The 21,795-nt window shown below is 37.0% G+C and overlaps 1 protein-coding gene across 3 annotated transcripts in view; it reads left to right on the top strand.

Moving 5' to 3' along the window:
* HBS1L (HBS1 like translational GTPase) overlaps nt 1-21,795 on the top strand; it is a 57,771-nt gene that overhangs the window by 29,155 nt on the left and 6,821 nt on the right. For all 3 annotated transcript variants that reach the window (XM_062639604.1, XM_062639603.1, XM_062639606.1), the window contains 9 exons: nt 3,934-4,042; nt 10,264-10,517; nt 10,969-11,134; nt 12,516-12,633; nt 15,247-15,393; nt 16,042-16,116; nt 16,873-16,990; nt 17,192-17,260; nt 21,483-21,587. In XM_062639604.1, coding sequence (XP_062495588.1) covers nt 3,934-4,042; nt 10,264-10,517; nt 10,969-11,134; nt 12,516-12,633; nt 15,247-15,393; nt 16,042-16,116; nt 16,873-16,990; nt 17,192-17,260; nt 21,483-21,587 — 1,161 coding nt within the window. The remainder of the gene's footprint in view (nt 1-3,933; nt 4,043-10,263; nt 10,518-10,968; nt 11,135-12,515; nt 12,634-15,246; nt 15,394-16,041; nt 16,117-16,872; nt 16,991-17,191; nt 17,261-21,482; nt 21,588-21,795) is intronic.

The following is a 21,795-nucleotide window of genomic DNA, read 5'->3' as shown; positions in this document are numbered from 1 at the left end:
TCTCTGTGCAGTGGTGTAACTGAGCTTTTAATTTCAGTGCTATTATACTTTACTTAACTATTCTTCTTTGGCAGGACGACAAACTGGGAGGAGAAGCCTCTGTGTATAGGAATTGAAAATGCTGGAATTTTATTACTACCGTTAAAAAGTGGCCATCTGAATGAAGCCAGTGTGGATTTAAATACTCATTGCTAGTGTGCATTTATTCAAATACACCAAAATCCCTGTTTCACTTTGTGCCAACATGTCTTTTTTGAGATGGTGATTATTTAACAGACTCCAGTTGTTTTTATGTACCTCTGAGCTATCTGGGAACAGAGTAGATGGATAATCAACTCTTCCAAGTACTGAAACATAACTTCCATCTCTCCTACAGGATTAAACCCCAATTTTTATCTTCCTGTCCTTTCAAAGTAAGTATATAAATGAAGGAAAACTGAAAAAAAAACTTCAAGCCTGTTATGTATGGTAAAGAAGCCAAAATATTTTGATTTGTTTATTTAAATCTTTTACAGGTACCCTTTACAATTAATTTTACCAAGGAAATGTAGGGAGTTGCTTACAGTAAAGGAAGATTGCTGACTATATCCATACAGTTACTCAACTCCAGGTTGAGCACCCAGGGAGACTTTCAATTTTTAAAAACTGTCAGTATGTTTTACTTGCTTCACATATATATATGTGTCTGTGTCCTGTTTATCAATCTGAAATTCTTTATTTATTATTACGAGATTTTGGGGTTGTACTTCTAATAACCTTGAAGAAGAATAATAAGGGGAAAAGAGCTTTGAATGTCAAGTTATCGCACATTGCCATAGTTGTAGTGGAGTAATGGCAGTGCAGATCTGTTTGTTCCCTTTGTTGTTAGGCTCCTCCTAATTGAATACTGAGACAAAGTGCATGAGGGCATGTGTTGTTTTTTAATAGTGTTTCAGTTCTTGCTAGAGTACACTTTAATCTAGGTATTCTGATGTCAGTGGAGTCAAAATTCCAAATACGTGTCTGAAAACTACTTCGCTTAAAATAGGCTAGACATTTTGTTCTTTAAATACTCTGAGTTGTGAGAACTGTCATGCTGATGAGCCTGTACATTTTTGTAATTAATGCCTGTGTACTCTTTTCATGGAAGGAAAATTTCTTTAATTTTCCTAGTGTTAAGTTAGTGAATTTCCAGAATTTTTATGGTGTCCTCTTCAGTAAAATCTCTTTCTCTGCAGTTGGCCAGTTGGTGCATTTACTTGCATGTGATCCATCCACTCTTATTTTTAGTTTTTGCAATACTGGAATAGTGAAATGTAGCAAGGAGGCATTGGGAATTCTTTAGGAGTTTATGAAAGATGTATCTGTCTTTGTTTCTGTATGTATTCTTGATTTAGGAAATGTATTGTCATTACTAGGGTATGTGTTAAGAACATCCAAATGGCAGTAGGCATGAAGAACTCTATGAATCTGTTCTTGGCAAAAAATTGTATATCCTTTATATCCTTTCTTCAGAGGTTAATTTTCCTCAGAGCTGCTCTTCTCCTAATCAGATGGGGATTACTGCATTTACACTTTTTATAGGCTTCGAGTGCACTTCAATTGCCATAGGATACTCTGTTTATTAAGGAGCCTTTTACAAATCATATCAGCATTGTGCATTGACTTCCTTTTAGTTGCAAGGTGCAGTTTAAGGATTTGCATATGATCTGTTAAGTGCTGAATAGCTTTTGCTTTGCCTGCTAAAGCAGATAAGAATTTATCATACAGTTTTCTCCCATGCCCTATAGATTAGATAGTAAAGTATGCTCCTTTCCCAGCCTTGTGTCCTTTGTAATGAAGCCCATGATTATTAATCTTTAATGGTGCCTGCAGTGCACAAAAGACAGACTTGGTCTTTATCTCAGATGTGCTGCTTGATTTTATTGTCCATTGAAGTCAGAAGAAGAAATTTGATGCTTCCGTCAGTAGTGTTACTAGTAATCCTTGGCATCTATTTGAATGCCACCATACCACGATTATTTTCCTTGGTTTGGTTTGCCTTTATATGATCCTGGTCTGCTTCCTCACTTCACCTATGCTGATGCTTTATAAAAATAAAAAAAAAACCCACCCAGAATGTCAGTGCTGTTGATGGACAACTACTTTACTTTCTCTTGCTTTGTATTTTTGTATCTTCTTTCAACTTTTAGTGTTTCCTAATGTCTAGTATAAAACCTGTGTTTTCTATGTCAGATACTTGGTTTCTTGAATGTATTTTGTGTCCTTGTACATTTAACTTTGGATCAGTATCAAACACTCCAATGTATTTGTACAGAGTACAGCTTAATTTCTAAATTGGTTAAAGAAGATGTACTTTGTAAAGTCTTTTGACACTTGATTTTGGATCATACATAGCAAATATTGCTTGTAGATTGAAAACTGTTTTCAGGTTATGTGATATGAATTATCTTTGTTTTTTCAAATAATCTCTTTTCAATTTCATTTTTTTGTATTTATTAGTTATTAGCAGCCTGATTTCAAACATGGTATTTTCTGAGAGTTAATGTAATTTGTCTTTCAAATTACATGTAAAGCATTCATGTTTAACTAGCAGTTGAAAGTGGTGGCTGCTTGAAAATTGTTAAAGTGGAAAAAGACATACCAAGTTGATACCAAAAGTAATGTAATTTTTACTGTAACTCAAGTGGTTAACTACTTACTAAAAAGAATGCTATAAGTGATCTATGTAGGAGCTTGAAGATGAAATAGAAATCTTTGTGCTTAACTATAGTCCTTGTCCAGTGATCTGAGAATTTTTATTTGGAATCTTTACTATTTGTTTGTCAGTTACGTAATTTGTGATTATTGTAAACCATGGTTTGTACTGTTGCATTTATTTCTCTTACTGTTTTTCCTTACTTACAGTGGACATGGTATGCAATTATTAATGATGCATATACAGACTATTTGTTCCAGAGATCTCCAGGTGGCATATAAATAAAATGAGTATTAGCAGATAAAGCAAATGAGGGAGATGAAGTTAGAGTCTGACATTAAATAAGAATCTCTTAATCTGTAGCATCATTGTTTACAAAAACTTGCACAACAGCTTTTCTGGTATGCTGTCTGTTATGGATATGTCTGTGGTATTCTGTTTCCTTACCTGAAATCTTTGGCAGCTTTGACCGCAACTTTATATATAAAGCAGTGTGATTCTGTGGTTTTAAAGGTGTAGCTGTCACACTTCAGAACACAATAAAGAGTTAACCTAAATGAATAGGACCAAAATGACTCCAGCAGTTTATCTTACAGTAGTAATCTGAAAAAAGATTAAACTGTCCTTCAAAATAAGTGTTCACTCAACTTGTGACTAAGCCAAACTGGTCTATTACTTGAAGACAAGGGGCATTTTTCCACATTTCTGATACATCTGTAGGTGAAGATTGTTTAAAATTTTCAGCTTAATTCTGAATTCAGGTTATTGTTTTGCTTTCCTGTGTGTATAATATCCTTGAGAGCAGAGGTACAGTGCTATTAGTTTTGAAACTAGCTTCACAAAATTAAGAATGAACCTTATTGTAATTTTGGTCCCAATTACGTTATGGGAAAAATAGATTTGAAGTTCAAAAATATTAAGGCAAAAGAAAAACTAAATAAGAATTAATCAGCTAGTGAGCAACTGCAGAGTGTTTCTTCATCCTCATACTGCATGAAATGGTTCTGGCGTTCTGTAGAACTACTGGGAGTAAAGCTCTTCAATGGTGTAGATGTCATGTGGATGCTTGGAGATGCAGCTGTAAATATTGTTTGTAAACAATGTTTTGTGTAAATATTGTTGGTAGGTTATTTTGAATAAACATGTAGTACATGCAAGTAGTATCTGTGAGTTGAAGATAAGTAATGTAACTTGTTAAACTTTAACACCTGTTAGTCACAACCTGAAGTTCAAACTTACTTTTTGTCTATTACTAGGTAAAACAAGGGATTCCCAGTCAGCCAGAATGGAATCTGAAATTATGCCAAAAATTACCAAAATGACAGTGTCTGGAAAGAAACAATCTATGGGATTTGAAGTTCCATGGTAAGCCAAGCCCTCATACATCAAGGTACATCAGTAGCTCTTCTTTCAGACTGATGCACCTGTAGAAGTTGTTTTTTTTTTCTATTTTTTTTACAGCAGTTTTAGTGTCAGTCACCAGAACTCACCATCTCAGCTTCTTGTTTGACTCAGAATTACTTTCAGAAGATGGTACCTCACGTTTTGAGTTTAACAAATCCTTTCACTATGAATAGTGCAGAGAGATATCAGCTAGTCAGATTATTTAAACATCCGCTTCATAGAATACTGAACTTTCTTGGGGTTCGTTTATTTTAAATTTAGTTCTCTAAGTGGAATTATGAAATCAATAAATCTTAACTGTAATCGCTTGTTCTTCAAAGGAAGTAATACATTTAAGAATAATTTATGGGCAAAACAATTACTTATAGCTAACCTTTGTCTTCCTCTGCAGCTTTTGTTAACAGGTGTCCAGGGTACAACTGTTGTAGAGAAGAAATTGGTCCTCCTTATGCTATAGCTAAATTAGAGTGGTTGAGCAGTAGTTCTAATTTTATTCTCACTTGGAACTGTTGAGGGGGATGTCTTGTGAGAGTGTGGAAACTGGCATCTGAGTTTTTACATGCAGTAGTAGCCAGTAGTGAATACTTAAAAATATATATGAGGACAGAGCTTGTGTGTTCAGAATACAGTCCATGACATATCTTTACATGTAGCATCCTGTGCCTCCCCACTACATTAGGCTGTTTCTATAAAGAATGGTTAATGGATTTTTCTTTCTTTGATGTGCTTCTGGTTTTGAAGCCAGATCTTGCCACCTAATCCATGCAAGAAGTTTCATAGTTCATCCTCAGGAAAAAAAAAAATCACAAGTGTAAGCAGTGCCAACATCCTCACCTCATCCTGAAGTGTTTGTAGTTCTGATCTGGAAAGCATTTTTGGGAGTAAGAGGGAAGGATGATCTTTATTTTACAGTATGTTGTACATGTTTGATAATTGAGTGAAAACAAGCTGTTGGATCTTCTTAGTCTCTTAAGCTTTAGTACAAGGTGTGAAGCTGATGTCATTATTCCCTTTATACTGTTAAATATCATTGCTAAGAGACTTTACTTTCATTCAGCTACTTAGATGCAATAAGCTCCAAATGAAAAATTTTTGGACCTTTCACAATCTTTCTGTGCTGTTTGAGATTTGCAGTATATAAACGGGAACTTTATTTTTTTTTTCCACCATTGGCTCATTTCCACCAGTGACGCTGGATGTGACAACTGGACTTGAAGGTGCTGTGATGTTGATAGGAATTTCACAATCATCTCTGATGTTTCTGCCATACTTCTTATAAATGGGAGTTTTTCATGGGGACTTCCGTGTATTAAATTAACTTGGGTAGAAGCTTTTAAGAAGAAAGGAATCTTAAGTGAGTGAAAAAGATATGCCAGGTAATCCTGGATAGTAGTGATTGAATTTTTTAGCTATAAAAATGACCATTTAAAATGTTTGTTCATTAAAAAAAAAGGGAAAATACATAATTATGTATTTCTGGTACTTAGCATTTGTCACACCTTGTATTTGTGTGTCTTCTCCATAGGGAAGGAGGAGATAAGAAAGAATGCTTCCTTATCTTTGGAATGGAGTAATTCCTGAATAGGGTAGTTATGACTCAGTCTTTGGGGAAAGATAGTTGGCACTAACATGGTTCTCAGCCACTGTTTCTCTTCATGGAACCTGAAATAGTTTGTGTCATGATTGCTTCCAGTTAAGTGACTTGATATATTTTTTGTGGCAGAAAAAATGAAGCCTTCAGAACCTGCTGGTAATCCCTTTAGGTAAATCCTCAATATTGCAAAGACAATTTTTTTTTTTTTTTTTTTTTTTTTTAATTCACCTCACTTACTTACTGGTACTGTTGAAATACCGATGAAGAGCAAGCTTGTGTTGTAAAAATTGGGTACATACTGGGCATTTAGCTTTAAGTGGGAGGAATAGGTAAGAAGTGGAAGGATTTGGAAAAGAGCATGAAATCTGGAGCATACCCAATCAGTGAAAATGGAAGAAAGCACAATTTAAATAGTAAAGTTATTGGGTATGTCTGAAGATCGCTGGTTCAGGGAGTCTGTGATGGCCTCCTTTATTCTTTTGTCCTACAGGCAACTGTGGAAACACCTCCAAGGCACTAGGACCTTGACATGAAGAATGGGGGAGGAGGTCTTGACCATATTTGCATCCTACTTTTCCTTTTGTGTAGGATAGTGGCATTTACTTTCCTGATTCTGCTTGAAGCTTGACTAGGTCTTTTGCATAAAGACTGTGCTAAATATATTGTGGTTAGCTGAAGCACTAGCACTGTCTTCCAAGTTTATAATGACTTTGTACACATTTGTTTCTAAACTTGAAAAAACAAAGCAAAGCATTAACCTCTGCCTCAGCTACATGATTATCAGAGTTGGGAATTTATTTCTGCAGTTACCTAGTGGAATATTGACAGCATAAAGATGAGTTGTCAGGGAACAGGATGAATCTGTGTTTATTAACACCTAAGAAAGGCTTGTTCTTTTGATTCTTTTCATACCCTTTTATGTTACTGTTGCATTGATAAATGTACTGCAAAGAATTTATAATAAAGTAGATTTCTAAGTACATAGTTTATATCACTGACCAAAAGCACAGTGTTGTAAATGATTCATAGCAGTTTGGGTTTTAAAACACCTATAACTGGCCCTTAATCTCACCCCCAGATACTTGTATGGTGTTCGAAGAGGCACCATTAAAAAGCAATTGTACAGTAGGTATGATCTAGCTTTTGTTGTCATCTTTATGGGATCTTGAAGATAATTCATGGACCATGTTTTTAAAACTAGTGGCCTAGAATTAGCAAAAATAACCAACCATTCTTTGACTAGCTATTCAGTCTTTATGATTCAGTCTTGTTATGAGGTATGACCTCATAATAAATGAATCTTATTTAAAATGAACGCATTATTAGAAGTTGCGAATTGCTTCCAACATTGATTGCCTTTGTTGTTGAATATTTGTAGTCTACCGATTGTCTACAGAAAATGGAGTTTACTCACTTCTGGCAAACTGATGCTGTAGCAAAACTACTTACAAGGCTTTTTCTTAAATCATGAAGGATGCCAGAAGTCGTGAGCGGAAAAGGATGATTATTGTAACCAGCCTGATCAATATTACATAATAAGGATTTCAAAATGGTGTCAACTGTGGATTTACTTTGGTACATACTTGATTTACAACCTGATTTAGTTGAAGATGTCCCTGCCCATGGCAGGGTGTTGGACTAGATGACCTTTGAAGGTCCCTTCCAACCCAAACTATTCTATGATTCTAATTAATAATTTTGAAAGGGGAAATAAATGTAGACATTCCTGTAATGACTGTAAGTACTCCGAAAGAGTCGGTTGCATAAAAATAATTCACTAAGCATCTAGACTACGAGATTGAAAACAGTGTTTAAAAGCTAAATTATGCAGAATTAATCTTCATTAGATAAGCTTCCAGGTTCCTCTTTGAATGCATGGTAATTTGAACTTCTCAATAATTGTGTGAGATTGAGTGTCTTCTAACATACTTTATGACAATGTATGTTGTATTTCTTATTTTTTCCCCAGAAAACAGTGATTTAACCATAGCTTTTACTCAGTTTACTCATATGGTCCTGGCTGGCAAGAAGTATAGAAAGTTTCTGGCCCGGCAGTTTTAATTTTGACTACATATTTGTCCTTGGCAGCCTTGCCAGGCTTTTGTATGTCTCCTGATTTCCTAACAAAAAGCTGTAGTAAGCTCTTTTTGACTTTTGTGTCTGAGTTGCTGGTGATCAAGCTTTCTTGATTACATTACTTCAGTGCACATACAAGGTACATAGTGGTTCTGTCATTTCAGAGAAGTCAAGAGTTGCTTAATTAAATGGTTCCATGTTGGTGGCTAGCAGTCATGCGGCAGACAGACACAGATGTTGGCAAGCAGACACAGCTCTTGGAAGTTCCATCAGTTTCTCGTACAAAGACACAAGGAATTAGTTAGGAACTGCTCTTGCTTCAAATAAAATTTTTTTCTTGGTATGGTGATTGAACATAACTCAAACCAAGTTGGAACTTTGCTACCAAAGATACTTACTAATGCAGATAACTTGTTTATAGCCTCAACTGCCTGCACTAGTGACATACTGGGTACTAATACGGTATTCTGTCTTCTGATAGAAATTTTCAATAATTTTGAAAAATCTCAGTGGAAATGGCTTACTGAGAAGCATTTTTAATGTCATTCATTTTCTCATTGACTGTTAGAGAAGAAGCTCCTTTGTAATTTTATGAGCTGTTAACAAGCTTTCAATAAACTACTCATCTGGTTGCGGTAAGGAATAACTAACTGTCAGGGTCTTGCTGCTGCATCTTGCTTCATATACTTCTGTGAGACTGGAATTGTACATTTCATCTGCTCATTTTCCATTAGGTACATAGCAATATACTTACTCTCCCTTCCCTGACACCAGTCAGCAAAAAGCTGAATTATCTCATCAGAGACGCTCTGCAAGTAGATCATGATCATACACTTTATCCGTTTTGGTGTTTCTCCTCTGAAATTGCAAGTTTTAATTTATCATGACAGAGGTGGTTTTCAGATTTCCAAAACATGGTAATATCTGAAACCTGTAAAATTCTAAATGGAGCTGTGTACTGACTGTTCAAATATTCCACCATTGAAAAAATAGGAAGGCCTAATGTTTTGTTGGCTAGAGTCATGTTTACTCATTATTTCATTTATATCTAGCACTTCTGCTTTGCACCACCCAAATTATAAACTATTTGAGAACCTTAAGCAGTGATACATAAACCACTAGAGGGTGAAAAATTCACCCTGAATGTTGAGACAGTTGATTCTGAGAGCCTGCATGAATTTGTTCCATAAGAAAGCAGCCCACAGCATGGCAGTACTGCATTGGAAAGGTTTTCCGGTTTTCCATGGGAAGAAGCCTCTTCTTGGATGAAGTTCTAAATATAGTATTTTGTAGGTATTTCCACATATTGCAATGAATAGTAGTTTGTATATTGAAGTTTGCTGTGCTACAGTTTTGTCACACCTGTAATAACTGCTTCTATTCCCGTCTTGCTGTTTGCATTAGTGCCTCACCATGAAGCTCTGTCAGGCAGCAAGAAAGCTTTTGTTCTCTTGAAGATGTTACATAGCATATATATTTAGTGGTCATCTTTGTCATAACAGGTGAAGAATCATGTTGTATATTCTCAGAGTACTTGTGTAAGTTAGGAAATTATTCCCATTTACAAGTCAGTGTAAGAGAATAATATATTTAGGATTATTTACTATTAGGATTAGTATGGTGAGCTATGGGAGAACAGGGTGTTAGAGAAGGGGAGTTGGGGAATCCAAATTGCCTTAGTCATAGAATCAGAACCATAGAATGATTAGGGTTGGAAAGGACCTTAAGGTCATCTAGTTCCAACACCCCTGCCATGAGCAGAGATGCCTCACACTAGATCATGTTGCCCGAGGCTCTATCCAGCCTGGCTTCGAACACTGCCAGGGATTTCTTTGGGCAGCCTGTTCTGGTGTCTCACCACCCTCACAGTAAAGAATTTCTTCCTTTAAATTTAAACCCATTAATCCTTGTCCTATTTTTATAGTCCCTGATTCTAGATGCCTCTAAGTTTTTACCAATTTTAACTTTTCTAAGTAATGATAAATGTAACTCTATATAAACATTGCACCTTAAATTGCACCTCAGGTATGCTTAGTATCTACATTTTATGCTATATTGCTCTTCTCACAATAGAATATAGCTACATTCAGCTGCAGTACTTGTAGTGTATGTGGAAGCTGTCATAGTATCGATGCTTCAAAGTTGACTTGGGCTCTTAGTTCAGACAGCCAGCTTTTTGTATTTCTTCTGCACAACTGTCCTTTCCCTCTAAAAAAAAAAAAGTGGCTTGTGGGAAGCTTTTGTTTATCTGTTTCATGTATTTTGCAAGATTATTTCTTATCTTGGTTTTGTACACAGTGCTTTTCAGACAAGATGTTCAGAGCTGGTATCTGTGCAGTTTGTATCCAACTGCTTATCGCTTCAACCTTAATGGGCTTATCACATACTCTTCGTCTGGGGCTTATATGATAGTGAAGGGAAAACTCAATTTCTCTCCTGCATTTCTATGGCTTCTTTGTCATTCCTTGTGTTTTGTTTTTTTGTTTTTTTTTGTTGTGTTTTTTTTCCCTAGTGTGATTGCTGAAGAAAATGGTCATGCTAATACACCTCAGAAAGGACTGTCAGATGAAGATGCCAGTGTAACTTCTGGGGTACCTGAGGCAGTCTCAAAATCTGCTCTTTCACAAGTAGCGCAGGTTTCAGAAGAGCAAAATACAGTGCCTACTCCAGTAAAAAAGTCAGGGAAGACAAAACCACAAATAGATGTGAAAGCAGAGTTGGAGAAGAGGCAAGGAGGAAAGCAACTGCTTAATTTGGTGGTAATAGGTAATACTGTTAAACTACATTTTGACACACATAGAGATGAAAAATTTTCTTAAGTGAATCTGGAAGTGATACAGAAGCAAAACTATCCTCTCTACAGGGAAGGAAAATCTCATACTAGTTTTAGTTGCATCTGCTTGACTGTTGTTGTTCTTTGGAAAAAATGCATTCAGATGTCCTTGACTAGGACAATATAGTAAAATGTAATCTGGTTTGGTTTCATTCTGTCAATGTGTTCTTTTTAGTAAGAATTTGGAGGTGCTATATAGATGTCATGCTGAGAGTTTCAATAAAAATTCTCTGTATCTCTGTTTTACAGGATTGTGAGGCTCTGTGGATTGCATAAGGATTCTTAGGGAATGTGATTTTCATGTTATAGTATATTTCTTCTTGTACTATGTTTAAAATGCATAAATTAATAAAATTATTGTAATATTTATTTCCCTCCCTATAGGGCATGTTGATGCAGGTAAAAGTACTTTGATGGGTCATCTGCTCTACCTTTTGGGAAATGTGAATAAAAGAACTATGCACAAATATGAGCAAGAGTCTAAGAAGGCTGGCAAAGCTTCGTTTGCCTATGCATGGGTCTTGGATGAAACGGGTGAAGAAAGAGAAAGGTAGAATTATCTTTCAGTGAAACTTACCCTTTTTTTTTTTCTTTTTTTCTGAAAGAACAGCATTTGTTAGGAAATACAGATCTAGTAATAATGCTTTGGTAGAAATGTCCTAAATGTTTGAAGATATTTACTCAATGCTTATTAGCAAATATTTTTCTTTGTATGAGTACATGTTACTAAAAGAAAAAAGTGGTTATCTTTGTTGAGTTATAAGAAATGTGAATAAGGAGTTGAGTATTTCTTTACTTATTTCTATGCTGTGGAGTGTAGAGGAAAACTATAATGCAGTTTCTAGAACTAACTTGGCTTCTAGTAGCCAAGTTAGTTCATTTAAAGCTGCCTTACTGGTTCATTGCTGCCAAATTTCTCTCAGTTTGCTTATCATTTTATATGAAAAGTTCTAGCTTAGATATTTCTATGAAAGGGTGTCAGAATTATAGTCCTGTTGAAAAAGTATTTAATGAGGAAGCAGTAAAGCAAATTAAAAAAATCTAAGAGCTTCTAAGAACATTAGAAAGCTAAATACATGATATTCTGCTTTCAGAAAATAATAAAGCATTTTCTTACGTGTTTATATTTTTACAATCACTTGTAAACTTGAGGTTTCATAGCATATAAGTTCTTATAAGGTGAATAGGTTATAACCTTCACAATGAAAACCGATGCCGAAGAACATGGAGTAAGGCAGTAAGGAAGGTTTATTTTGTTAGTTTATATTGTCACCAGAAGTAGCATATTTTAAGTATCTAGGCTAACATGAAAAGTTTTGTCCCTTGAAAATACCAGTCTTCATCATCTGTGAAGGGAGATGCAGATGGCTTACTGAGATACATATGTGTGTGATAGGATTCATCTAATCAAATCCTGTGCAGAACATGTGATTGTTAGTGAGATGTGGAACTGAGTCAAAGTGCTGTAATCCTTCCTTGATAATCGGTAGTTCTGCGTGTAGATCTTTGCAAATGTATCACTGTATTCCTATAGTCACACACCTTTTTTTGTTTTTTAATTATTCTTGGCTATGTTCCCATTATTATATGTTGCCTTTTTCTGAAGAACTGAATGTTAAAAGTGAAATTAGCACCGATTTAAATACAGAGTACAATTTTCATGTTCTCACTGAGCTTGTTGGGACATAGTACATGGTGCATGGAGTTAGTACTGTGAATTCTGGGTGTTTGTTTCTTCATGACCGGAGTTACTGAAAGGCAGCTCTAGAGCTCTGCTTTTCCAGCAGGCAGGTTTCTTTCAGTTTGTTTGTGCAGGCTAAATCAGATGAGAGCTATGAAGCATCTAACGTCAGGATTAAGTATTTTATAGCTTACTTGATGAAGCTTTTCAAGCAGTTTTAATGGTGTGTTGCATGTATGCTTTGTTTAAGGGGAGTGACAATGGATGTGGGTATGACCAAATTTGAGACAAAGACTAAAGTAATTACACTGATGGATGCTCCAGGCCACAAAGACTTCATTCCAAATATGATCACAGGAGCTGCACAGGTAGCGATGGTCTAAAACTCTTTCCAATAGCATTATTATTTAAAACCTTTTCTTAAATTTGTTTTCTTCTTTTTTTTTTTTCTTAAATCTTAAGGTGAAATGAAATCATTGATGATGCGAAGATACCTTTGAGGTTTTCATGAGTTTTCTAAACTTAAAAAGAATGTGCTTGTTTAAAGGCAGTAGTGGGACGTTAGCATTTTGGAGGAGAGTTTTATTAGGGAAGTAATTTGAATACTAAGTTACAGTTTGATAACATCAGAGTTGAGCTTTGAAAGCTATTCAGATGTGCCATGTGTCTGCTCAGCAAGAAGTTCTGTGAAAGTGGATTTGTAGGTAAAGACTACATGGTTTGGAGCTTAAAGGAAAAAGGATCTGGAAAGGTTGAACAATCTGTTTAACAATACATTTTATATGAATATGAAAGCATAACATAGATAACAGTTTGTGCAGAGTGCATCTGTGTCATCAATAGGACATTTGCAGAGACTACTGCAGCTTGGTTTAGGAGCAGTAGGTAAAGACAGAAGTATTTGACACTTCCCATTCTCATATAGGTTAGTTATTTAATTTATGGAAAAAATAAATCAGAAGGGGGGAAGAATAACGGTTACATGACATAGAAAGTGTGAAAATTTTCCACTTAAAGGCACCCTATTTTAGATAGTAGAATTGATACTCCATGATAGAGCTGTAATCAAAGGTTTTGTGGTTTGGTTTTTTTTTTGCTTTTTTGTTTTCTGAAGCTAAGCTACTGTGTAGAGGTTTTTACTTTGTGCGTGCCATTACACTCTGAAATGCGAGTTTATCTTGAGATCTCAGTAAGGATGGATCATACTGTTAGTACGATTTTACAGATAAAGAACTATACTGTAGGAAGACTGACTTGCCCCAGGTTCTGCTCTAGCTCTGAAGCGGAGCCTGGGTAAGAGTTCAGAACTTGTGACCCAGTGGTTATGTTGCAGAATAATCAGAAGTTTGCAAATTACGGTGTAGAGCTTGTACAGTCATCTGTATTGTGGAGCGTATCTTGTAGGAAGTTTAGGAGTTTTAAAATTATAAGTGAAATATTAGTTTCAGAACAATGGAAAATGTTGGCTCAACCAAGCCATTTTCTTTACAACTTCAGCTTAAATTAGTTGGTCTTTTGCAGAAAAATAATAGAGGCAGAAGTGTTAAGACTGGCAGATCCACCAGCAATTTTATCAATTCAGCAGAAGATGGGGCGGGCCAAACAAGACTTGGTATCTCTGTGTTCCCTCAGCTCTCAGGATGGTGAAGGGGTGGTCTGTTCTGAAGCCTGTTTACGGAATCACTGAAGCTTTGCATGTTTCTGTTGCCTGGTAGAGTAGCTACACTCAGCACTGAAGCAATGCATGGAAGAAAGCAAACATGGAAATAGCTCTGATGCCTGAATTCTGTTAGGAGGTGAATCCCCAACTGCTGTTACGCAGAATGCAAATCAGCCTTATCAGGGGCAGGATCTAGCCTTTGATACATATGGTTAATTCACGTAAGTCCTGAGGTACAGTTTTCTAATTTAGAAAATACAGGATGTCCTTTTTTTGAGGGAGAAGTTCACCGCAATGCACTTCAGAGGCTGAGAACTGTGGGGAAATTCATCCCTCATCCTTTTCCCGTTCTCACGGTTGTGCTGTCTCTATCTGACTTGCGGGGATTTCATGCCTAGGATGAAGTGAGGGGAATTCAGAGCCAGGACAGTGTGCTGCCTGTCTTCCTTCTCTTGGTATCCTGAAGCCTAAGTGTGTCAGGAAAGAAAGTACCACTTTTTCTTCTCTTTTCATGATGTCCATCTCATCAGTCTTATGAAATTGTCATATACTTGCCTCTTGTCAGCAGTACCTCTGTTCATGTCTGTCGCCATTGCTTGGTACGTGATGGTGGTCTACCCGGCTGTTACTTGCAAAAGCAGGAAAAGTGGAAGGAATATTAGCAGCATTTAAAGCTAACAGCAAAGTGTGGGTTTTATTCCCTGTGCTTATATGCTTTTACGCAGTACTATAGACTGTGTGATACCTTTTTTCTCATAATGCTGTGGCAGTTTGCCTAGATGATAAAACAGGCTACTTTTTCTTTTCCACCTTGTGATTTTGGCATGCTGCAGTGTCTTGAGTGGACTGAAACATCCACATCCAACATGCAGTTGACCAGTTGTCCCAGTTCTATAGTGAGGTGATCTATCTGTAATTTTCACAGCTACTGACTGTGAAGGTGTCCAGAACTGAAGAGGGGAGGACTGGACATTGTGCTCATATCTGTTCTTAAGGTTCCAGAGCACAAACTGCTTCTGTTCAGTTGAAGTCTGTGCAGCACATCCGTAGTGGGCAGTTTGAAGAGGACAGGTTCCCAAAATCATGAGTTGGCTTGCGTTTAACAGAAAATGATGGTTTGTGACATGAGGTGACATAATGCCATAATATCTCACCAGAGTGGGCACGACAGATAGGGTTGAACCGCCTAAGTCATATGTGAAGTATGTGTCATACTCCTGTTCAGAGTGTGTTTTGTGTGAACTATTGCTGATCGACAGACTTACCCAGATTATTTCCACCTCTTAACCACTTCTGATTGATTGTTTTCTTTTTAATCTAGGCTGATGTGGCTATTTTGGTTGTGGATGCTAGCAGAGGAGAGTTTGAAGCAGGGTTTGAGACTGGAGGACAAACTCGAGAACATGGATTATTAGTGCGGTCTCTTGGAGTGACACAGCTAGCTGTTGCAGTCAATAAAATGGACCAGGTACATGCTTAACTTTTTCATGCAATTGCAGGGTTTCCATCTAGGATTGTGGACCTTAAGGATCAATATTGTGTCTTTCTTTGATTCTCAGCTCTGTCTCTTGTGCTTAGACTTTGCAATTTTTTTGACGGCTGTATTTTCAAAGCAGACAGAATAGTTTTGGTGCTAAAATGAGTAGGGGTCCTTGTTATGTTAGATTTTCACAAGTACTAGTTAACCCAATGGCATCTTCAAGGGCATCTTGGTGGTCATTCAGGTCAAGACCCCAAGAGCTTTATTTAAACCTGTAGGGTGTATTAGGTATTACTAGTTTGTATTTTAGATTATTACTGTGTATATATTTTATATATTCTTGCTGAATCTGAATTTTGAGTGAATTTAAGAAAAAAAAAGGAGCTGTTCAAGGACAAATCATACTAAAGGGGCTTGCAAGGTAAGTAGTGGTGTGTTATTTGCTATCAGTAATTGTTAATATGCTCTTATGTGTCCAACTATGAAACCACGTGGAAATCTCATGTTTATAAAATGCATTGGCTGCTTTGTGTGAAGAACACCTACTGGTACTAAGAGTTGATGACATGCAGCTGTATGTTGGAGTCAAGGTTAAAAATCTAAAATTTTCTTATCATCATATGTTTTCTATTTTAGGTGAATTGGCAACAGGAAAGATTTCAGGAAATTACGAGTAAACTTGGCCAATTTCTTAAACAAGCTGGCTTTAAGGTAATGTAAATTTCTGAGATCTTTGTTGCTTTGATCAGGCATTTGAGTAGAAGAAGCTTTTCTTACAGTCAGGTTATTTTGTGTCACTTTTCTGCTGCTGCTATGTGCACATAGTATAGGAGATTCCTTTTCTTACTGGTAGGATGTACGTTGAGCCCTGGGTCAATACTCTTTCTGTCGTCATCATCTTTGTTTAGGTCTGTTGGATCTTTGGGGCACTCGCCTCATTTGTAGTTTCTTGGGACTGTTGTTTATAAAGCAGAACAAACCAAGGATCATCTGCCTTAATGTTCAGGATTGCATGAATAACGGTAGAGAGTTTTATACCAAAGCAGATGTCAGTTTGGATTATGAACTCATAAGAAAACTCTCCATTAGCCATTCTTGAATGTTCTTCTGACATTTCCTCATTTGGACTGGCTGTGGCCTTCCTGAAATCCCTATGCATAAACCAGCATTTCAAACAGAAGTTTTGCCTGTCAGATATAAAATTGGAGTTTGTTGCCTGAAATAAGTTTCTAGTTGTTAATGTTGCTGTCATTGTGTTTAAATATCTCCAACCCTTTGCTGGAGCACTGTGATCAGACACGAAGTAAACTGAAAGAAAATGGATTAACTGAGAAATCTGCCTCCTCCAGGGGAAATACGAATGTGCAAACTGCTCTTTTATAGATCAGTTGCATAATACTGAAACAATGCACCTCTTGCTTCTGCTTGAAGATCCCGTTAATGTATGTTTAACTTCCTTTTAATTAGGAATCAGATGTGGCTTATATCCCAACAAGTGGCCTTGGTGGTGAAAATCTGGTCACAAGGGGTCAGATAAGTGACCTCACACAGTGGTATAAAGGAAAATGTTTGTTAGAGCAAATCGGTGAGTGTGATTTTTTCCTCATTTAAAAACTGATATACCTGGGTCAAATCTGTGTAAAAATCTATGTCAAAACTTTTATTGTGAGGAAGCATGGGACAGAGTCTGTGGAATGCAATATAGTTGATTTATCCCTAGGTGAGAAGTTGTTGAGTTAGTTACTGAATACAGGAATTCTAAAAGATCTTATCAATTTATTTGCAGATTCTTTCAAGCCACCACAGAGATCAGTGGATAAACCATTTAGGTTGTGTGTTGCTGATGTTTTTAAAGGTTGGTTGTTTTTAAATATTTTCACCAATATTTAATATAAGTGTTGAAAAATGATGTAAAAATAAGACTTAAAGTGGATCTTGTATATGTATCGGTAGTCTTGAACAAGAATAGCGAGTTTTCAGGCACTCTTCTTTGTCAAATTTTAGATAGTACTGCTGAAGGAAAAACACACTGGAAAAGAATTTGAGGAAGAAAATCTGCATGACCAGCTAATTGGCTATGTAATGAGTTGATGGTTCTGTGGGACAGAATTTGAGAATTTCTCTTTCCAAAACTGGTTCTTGTTGTCTACATGAGTGTTTCTCAAACTTTTTATGAGTCTGACTTCAGGCCTGTTTACCTTCTACTCCTGGATTTTAAGAAAGTTTGACTTGTTCATTTTATGTTCATTGTTGTAGCTGTAAATAATTATAAATTCCTTAATTTTTGTATAAAAATTTGGGGGGTGAGGTGGAAGAAAAGGGTAGTGGTGGTGGGACTACTATAGCCAGCCAAGGATTTAATGAAAGGCAGGTAGCAATTCTCTAGCACTAATAGAGAAACGGACAGCAAGTACCTACAACCAGTTCTTATTCCCATTGTCTGGATAAACCAGACTGCCTTGAGCCCTTAAGGTCTTAATAGCAAACTTGGTATTTTTTTCAGTTAAATACATTGACATTCACAGGTAACTTAGAAATAAGGTTTGTAACACTCATCCTAGTTGAAACTTTCCATTGGTCCCTTGACAAATGTTGCAAACTGAATGACAGTGTGATTTGAAATGTCATAAAAAATTTGTTACAAAATATTATTATTGAATTTCATATTTTAAAATAAGCTGTACTTTATATATGGGGTGCTTATAGCGGAAGTACAAGCAAACCAAGATACTGATTGTAACTGGAAAAATCAGTTTTCTGCCATTTTCATGTGGGTCTTTGAGAAAACACTGGATACTGTACATGCCCTGTGTTGGCTGACTTAAGGTACTGATGCCATAACATTAAGTATTGAAACTTTGCATGAGAATTTACCCTAGTGTTTTAACACTAGTTTTGTCATCTAGGCAGTCAGTGTAATTTTTTTTATTTGTTTATTTTTTTTTTAATTTTGTGAGCTGTGGGGAAGTGTGTTGAGATTATTGATTGAGGTCTTTCAAAATATTCTCACAACTTTTTGTTGCAATAATTACTTTTGTGTTGAGCTAAGTTTCACAAAATGAGCAATTTTGATTAAATCTGTTCTGATAAAGTATGCAAAAAATAATGGCTTTGGGAGGGACTCAATTTACATATACAGGGTTTTTCACTAAATGTGGCCTTTTAGGTGTTTTTTAGGCTTTTTGTTTTTTTACTTTTTTTTACTTATCTTGTGATTTCAAAACTTAATTAACTTGAATGCCACCAGAGGAAGTAGCTGCAGGTACAAGTACATGAATCAACAGTTGTTCTCAGCTCTGTTCCAGTGCCTGTACATGCTGTCCATAGAAATGTGTAAAAAGTGAGAGTGCTGAGTGTACTCTTACGTAGTTTGGAAAATCCCTTTCTCTATTAAGGTTACCCACATACGTGATTCATCTACCTCAGCCTGAGTTTAGCTGTTGTCCTCCATAGCCCTCCGAATATTCTCTCCAGGCAAACTATCTCCTGATGCAGGAGGTCCCTGTAATTTCCTTCAGGATCCACTTAATCTGTTATAATGCTGTCTAGGGTATGACTTGACCTGACATTTGAAAAGCTTTGTCCAGCGTCCAAATCCTGAGGACAAAGAATATGGCCTCACAGAACCTGAGTGCCATGATACAAAGATCTAAGGCCGTTTACACGCTCTGATTCTGTCCACCACTGTCTTGTTTTGTGCTTGCTTTGATTTCATGGGGAGCTGAAGAAACTTGACACTTCGCAAGAAACAATCAGCATGGGAGAGAGCAAAGCTTCAAACACCGCGCTAGTGTACTAAGCCAGAGGTGGTGATGTTCTGGGGAAAAGATAAATGGTTCTTGATTGTGGTTGGGAACCTTGAATCTGTTCATGGTTCTGATTGCCTTCAAGTGCTTGCAGAGCCAGCTTCAGGGTTTTTTGTGTACCATATTGTATTGGTATTTATACTGTAACTCAGGGATTCTTTTTCTAGCACGTATCTGCTTCTCCAGGTTTCTGTTCTATTGATGCCCAGTGTCATCTGTTAATTGCAATCATCTCGGTTGGTAGAACGGAGGAAAATTAGTTTGCAGGCACTAACAGTGTTTTTACAGCTAGATAAATGGGAGCATTCATCAATAATGGTGTTGAATGCAAAAGAGCAAATTGGTAGTACATAACCTGAAATCTTGAGCTTGCTCCTTTGAATTCAGCTTTAAATGAAGCTTTTAAATAGTGTGACACACAAAATACTTAGATGCTTGCTTCTAACTTCATTAGGGACTGTAGTGACAGGACAAGGGGTAACGGGTTAAAACTTAAATGGGGGAAGTTTAGACTGGATATAAGGAGGAAATTCTTTCCTGTTAGGGTGGTGAGGCACTGGAATGAGTTGCCCAGGGAGGTTGTGTATGCTCCATCCCTGGCAGTGTTCAAGACCAGGTTGGATGAGGCCTTGGGTGATATGGTTTAGTGTGAGGTGTCCCTGCCCACGTCAGGGGGGTTGGAACTAGATGATCTTAAGGTCCTTTCCAACCCTAATGATTCTATGATTCTATGATTCAATGTCCTAATTTGTTCATTATTTGAATGATGTCAGTTATTTTCACACATGCACATTCATGCATGTACACCTTAAGAAAGGCCTCATCTTCCTATTGTGTTTGCAAGTGTATCTGAAGTGATACTACAATGATATTTTCAGTACCCATACAAAAATCAAATATACCCTTTGCTGAACTTTAGTCATAGAATCATAGAATAGTCAGGGTTGGAAAGGACCTTAAGATCATCTAGTTCCAGTCCCCCTGCCATGGGCAGGGACACCTCACACTAAACCATATCACCCAAGGCCTCATCCAACCTGGTCTTGAACACTGCCAGGGATGGAGCATTCACAGCCTCCCTGGGCAACCCATTCCAGTGCCTCACCACCCTAACAGGAAAGAATTTCTTTCTTATATCCAATCTAAACTTCCCCTGTTTAAGTTTGAACCCATTACCCCTTGTCCTGTCACTACAGTCTCTAATGAAGAGTCCCTCCCCAGCATCCCTATAGGCCCCCTTCAGATACTGGAAGGCTGCTATGAGGTCTCCACGCAGCCTTCTCTTCTCCAGGCTGAACAGCCCCAACTTTCTCAGCCTGTCTTCATACGGGAGGTGCTCCAGTCCCCTGATCATCCTCGTGGCCCTTCTCTGGACTTGTTCCAGCAGTTCCATGTCCTTTTTATGTTGAGGACACCAGAACTGCACACAATACTCCAGGTGAGGTCTCACAAGAGCAGAGTAGAGGGGCAGGATCACCTCCTTCAACCTGCTGGTCACGCTCCTTTTGATGCAGCCCAGGATATGGTTGGCTTTCTGGGCTGCATGTGCACACTGCCTGCTCATGTTCAGTTTCTCATCAACCAACACCCCCAAGTCCTTCTCTGCAGGGCTGCTCTGAATCTCTTCTCTGCCCAACCTGTAGCTGTGCCTGGGATTGCTTCGACCCAGGTGTAGGACCTTGCATTTGGCATGGTTGAAGAAGAAAAACTTTGCAGCTCTTTTATTCAGAAATACTTAAGTCAAATACAATTATAATAGCTCCTCATATATAATATGATTGAATCAATCTTTGACTTCCCAGGAATAAAAGTAAATATGCAGACAGAACATGTAGGATTCTGACTCAGTTAAACAGTAAATATAAGAATTTGCACTTGTATGCATGAGAATTTTTATGAAAGGTCTGTGGTATGCTTTTTATCTGTAATTGTAGTAAGAGTGTGCTGAATTAAATAAAATTGCTATAGATTAAGGGGCTTAATCTAATATTGAAAAACTAGAAAATATTTCTTCATGTATCTACATTTGTTTAAAGAAGGATATTTCTCGCTTAGTTCTGAAAAACATGAGATCTAAAGGTTTTGAATTCAGTGTTTCATTTTCATTATGATGCACAGCTAGCTAACTTGCAAATACAGAACACTGCTGGGGGGAAAAAGCCCACCTTCATTATATTAAAAACTTACCTATACATTGCTGCAGGGCTAACTTGTGATGGGAAATTAACCGTATTACAGAGTGTTCTGAAATTATTACTGTGTCTATTACAGACCAAGGATCAGGATTTTGTGTGACTGGTAAAATAGAAGCAGGCTATATTCAGGTTGGAGAACGACTTCTGGCTATGCCTCCCAATGAAACTTGCACTGCAAAAGGTACAGTCTTCAGAAGTGTGTTTGCTTTCAGGTCAATACTGGGCTAGAAGCAGTTACTGAAATGGTAACGACCTGTCAAACTGATACTAACTGTCAAACATAAAATGTGAAAGTATAAAACGGATTTCTTTAGATGTGACTATGTATGTATAAATGTGTCTATCAAGAGTATGTGAAATCTTGCATTATTAATTTTTATCTTTTTTTT

The sequence above is a fragment of the Pezoporus occidentalis genome, unplaced genomic scaffold, assembly GCF_034315485.1.
Source record: "Pezoporus occidentalis ecotype Australia unplaced genomic scaffold, CSIRO_AGI_Poc_V1 ctg61, whole genome shotgun sequence".
NCBI lineage: Eukaryota > Metazoa > Chordata > Aves > Psittaciformes > Psittacidae > Pezoporus > Pezoporus occidentalis.
Note: the sequence above shows the minus strand (reverse complement) of the source record. Positions and strands in the feature narration are given on the sequence as shown.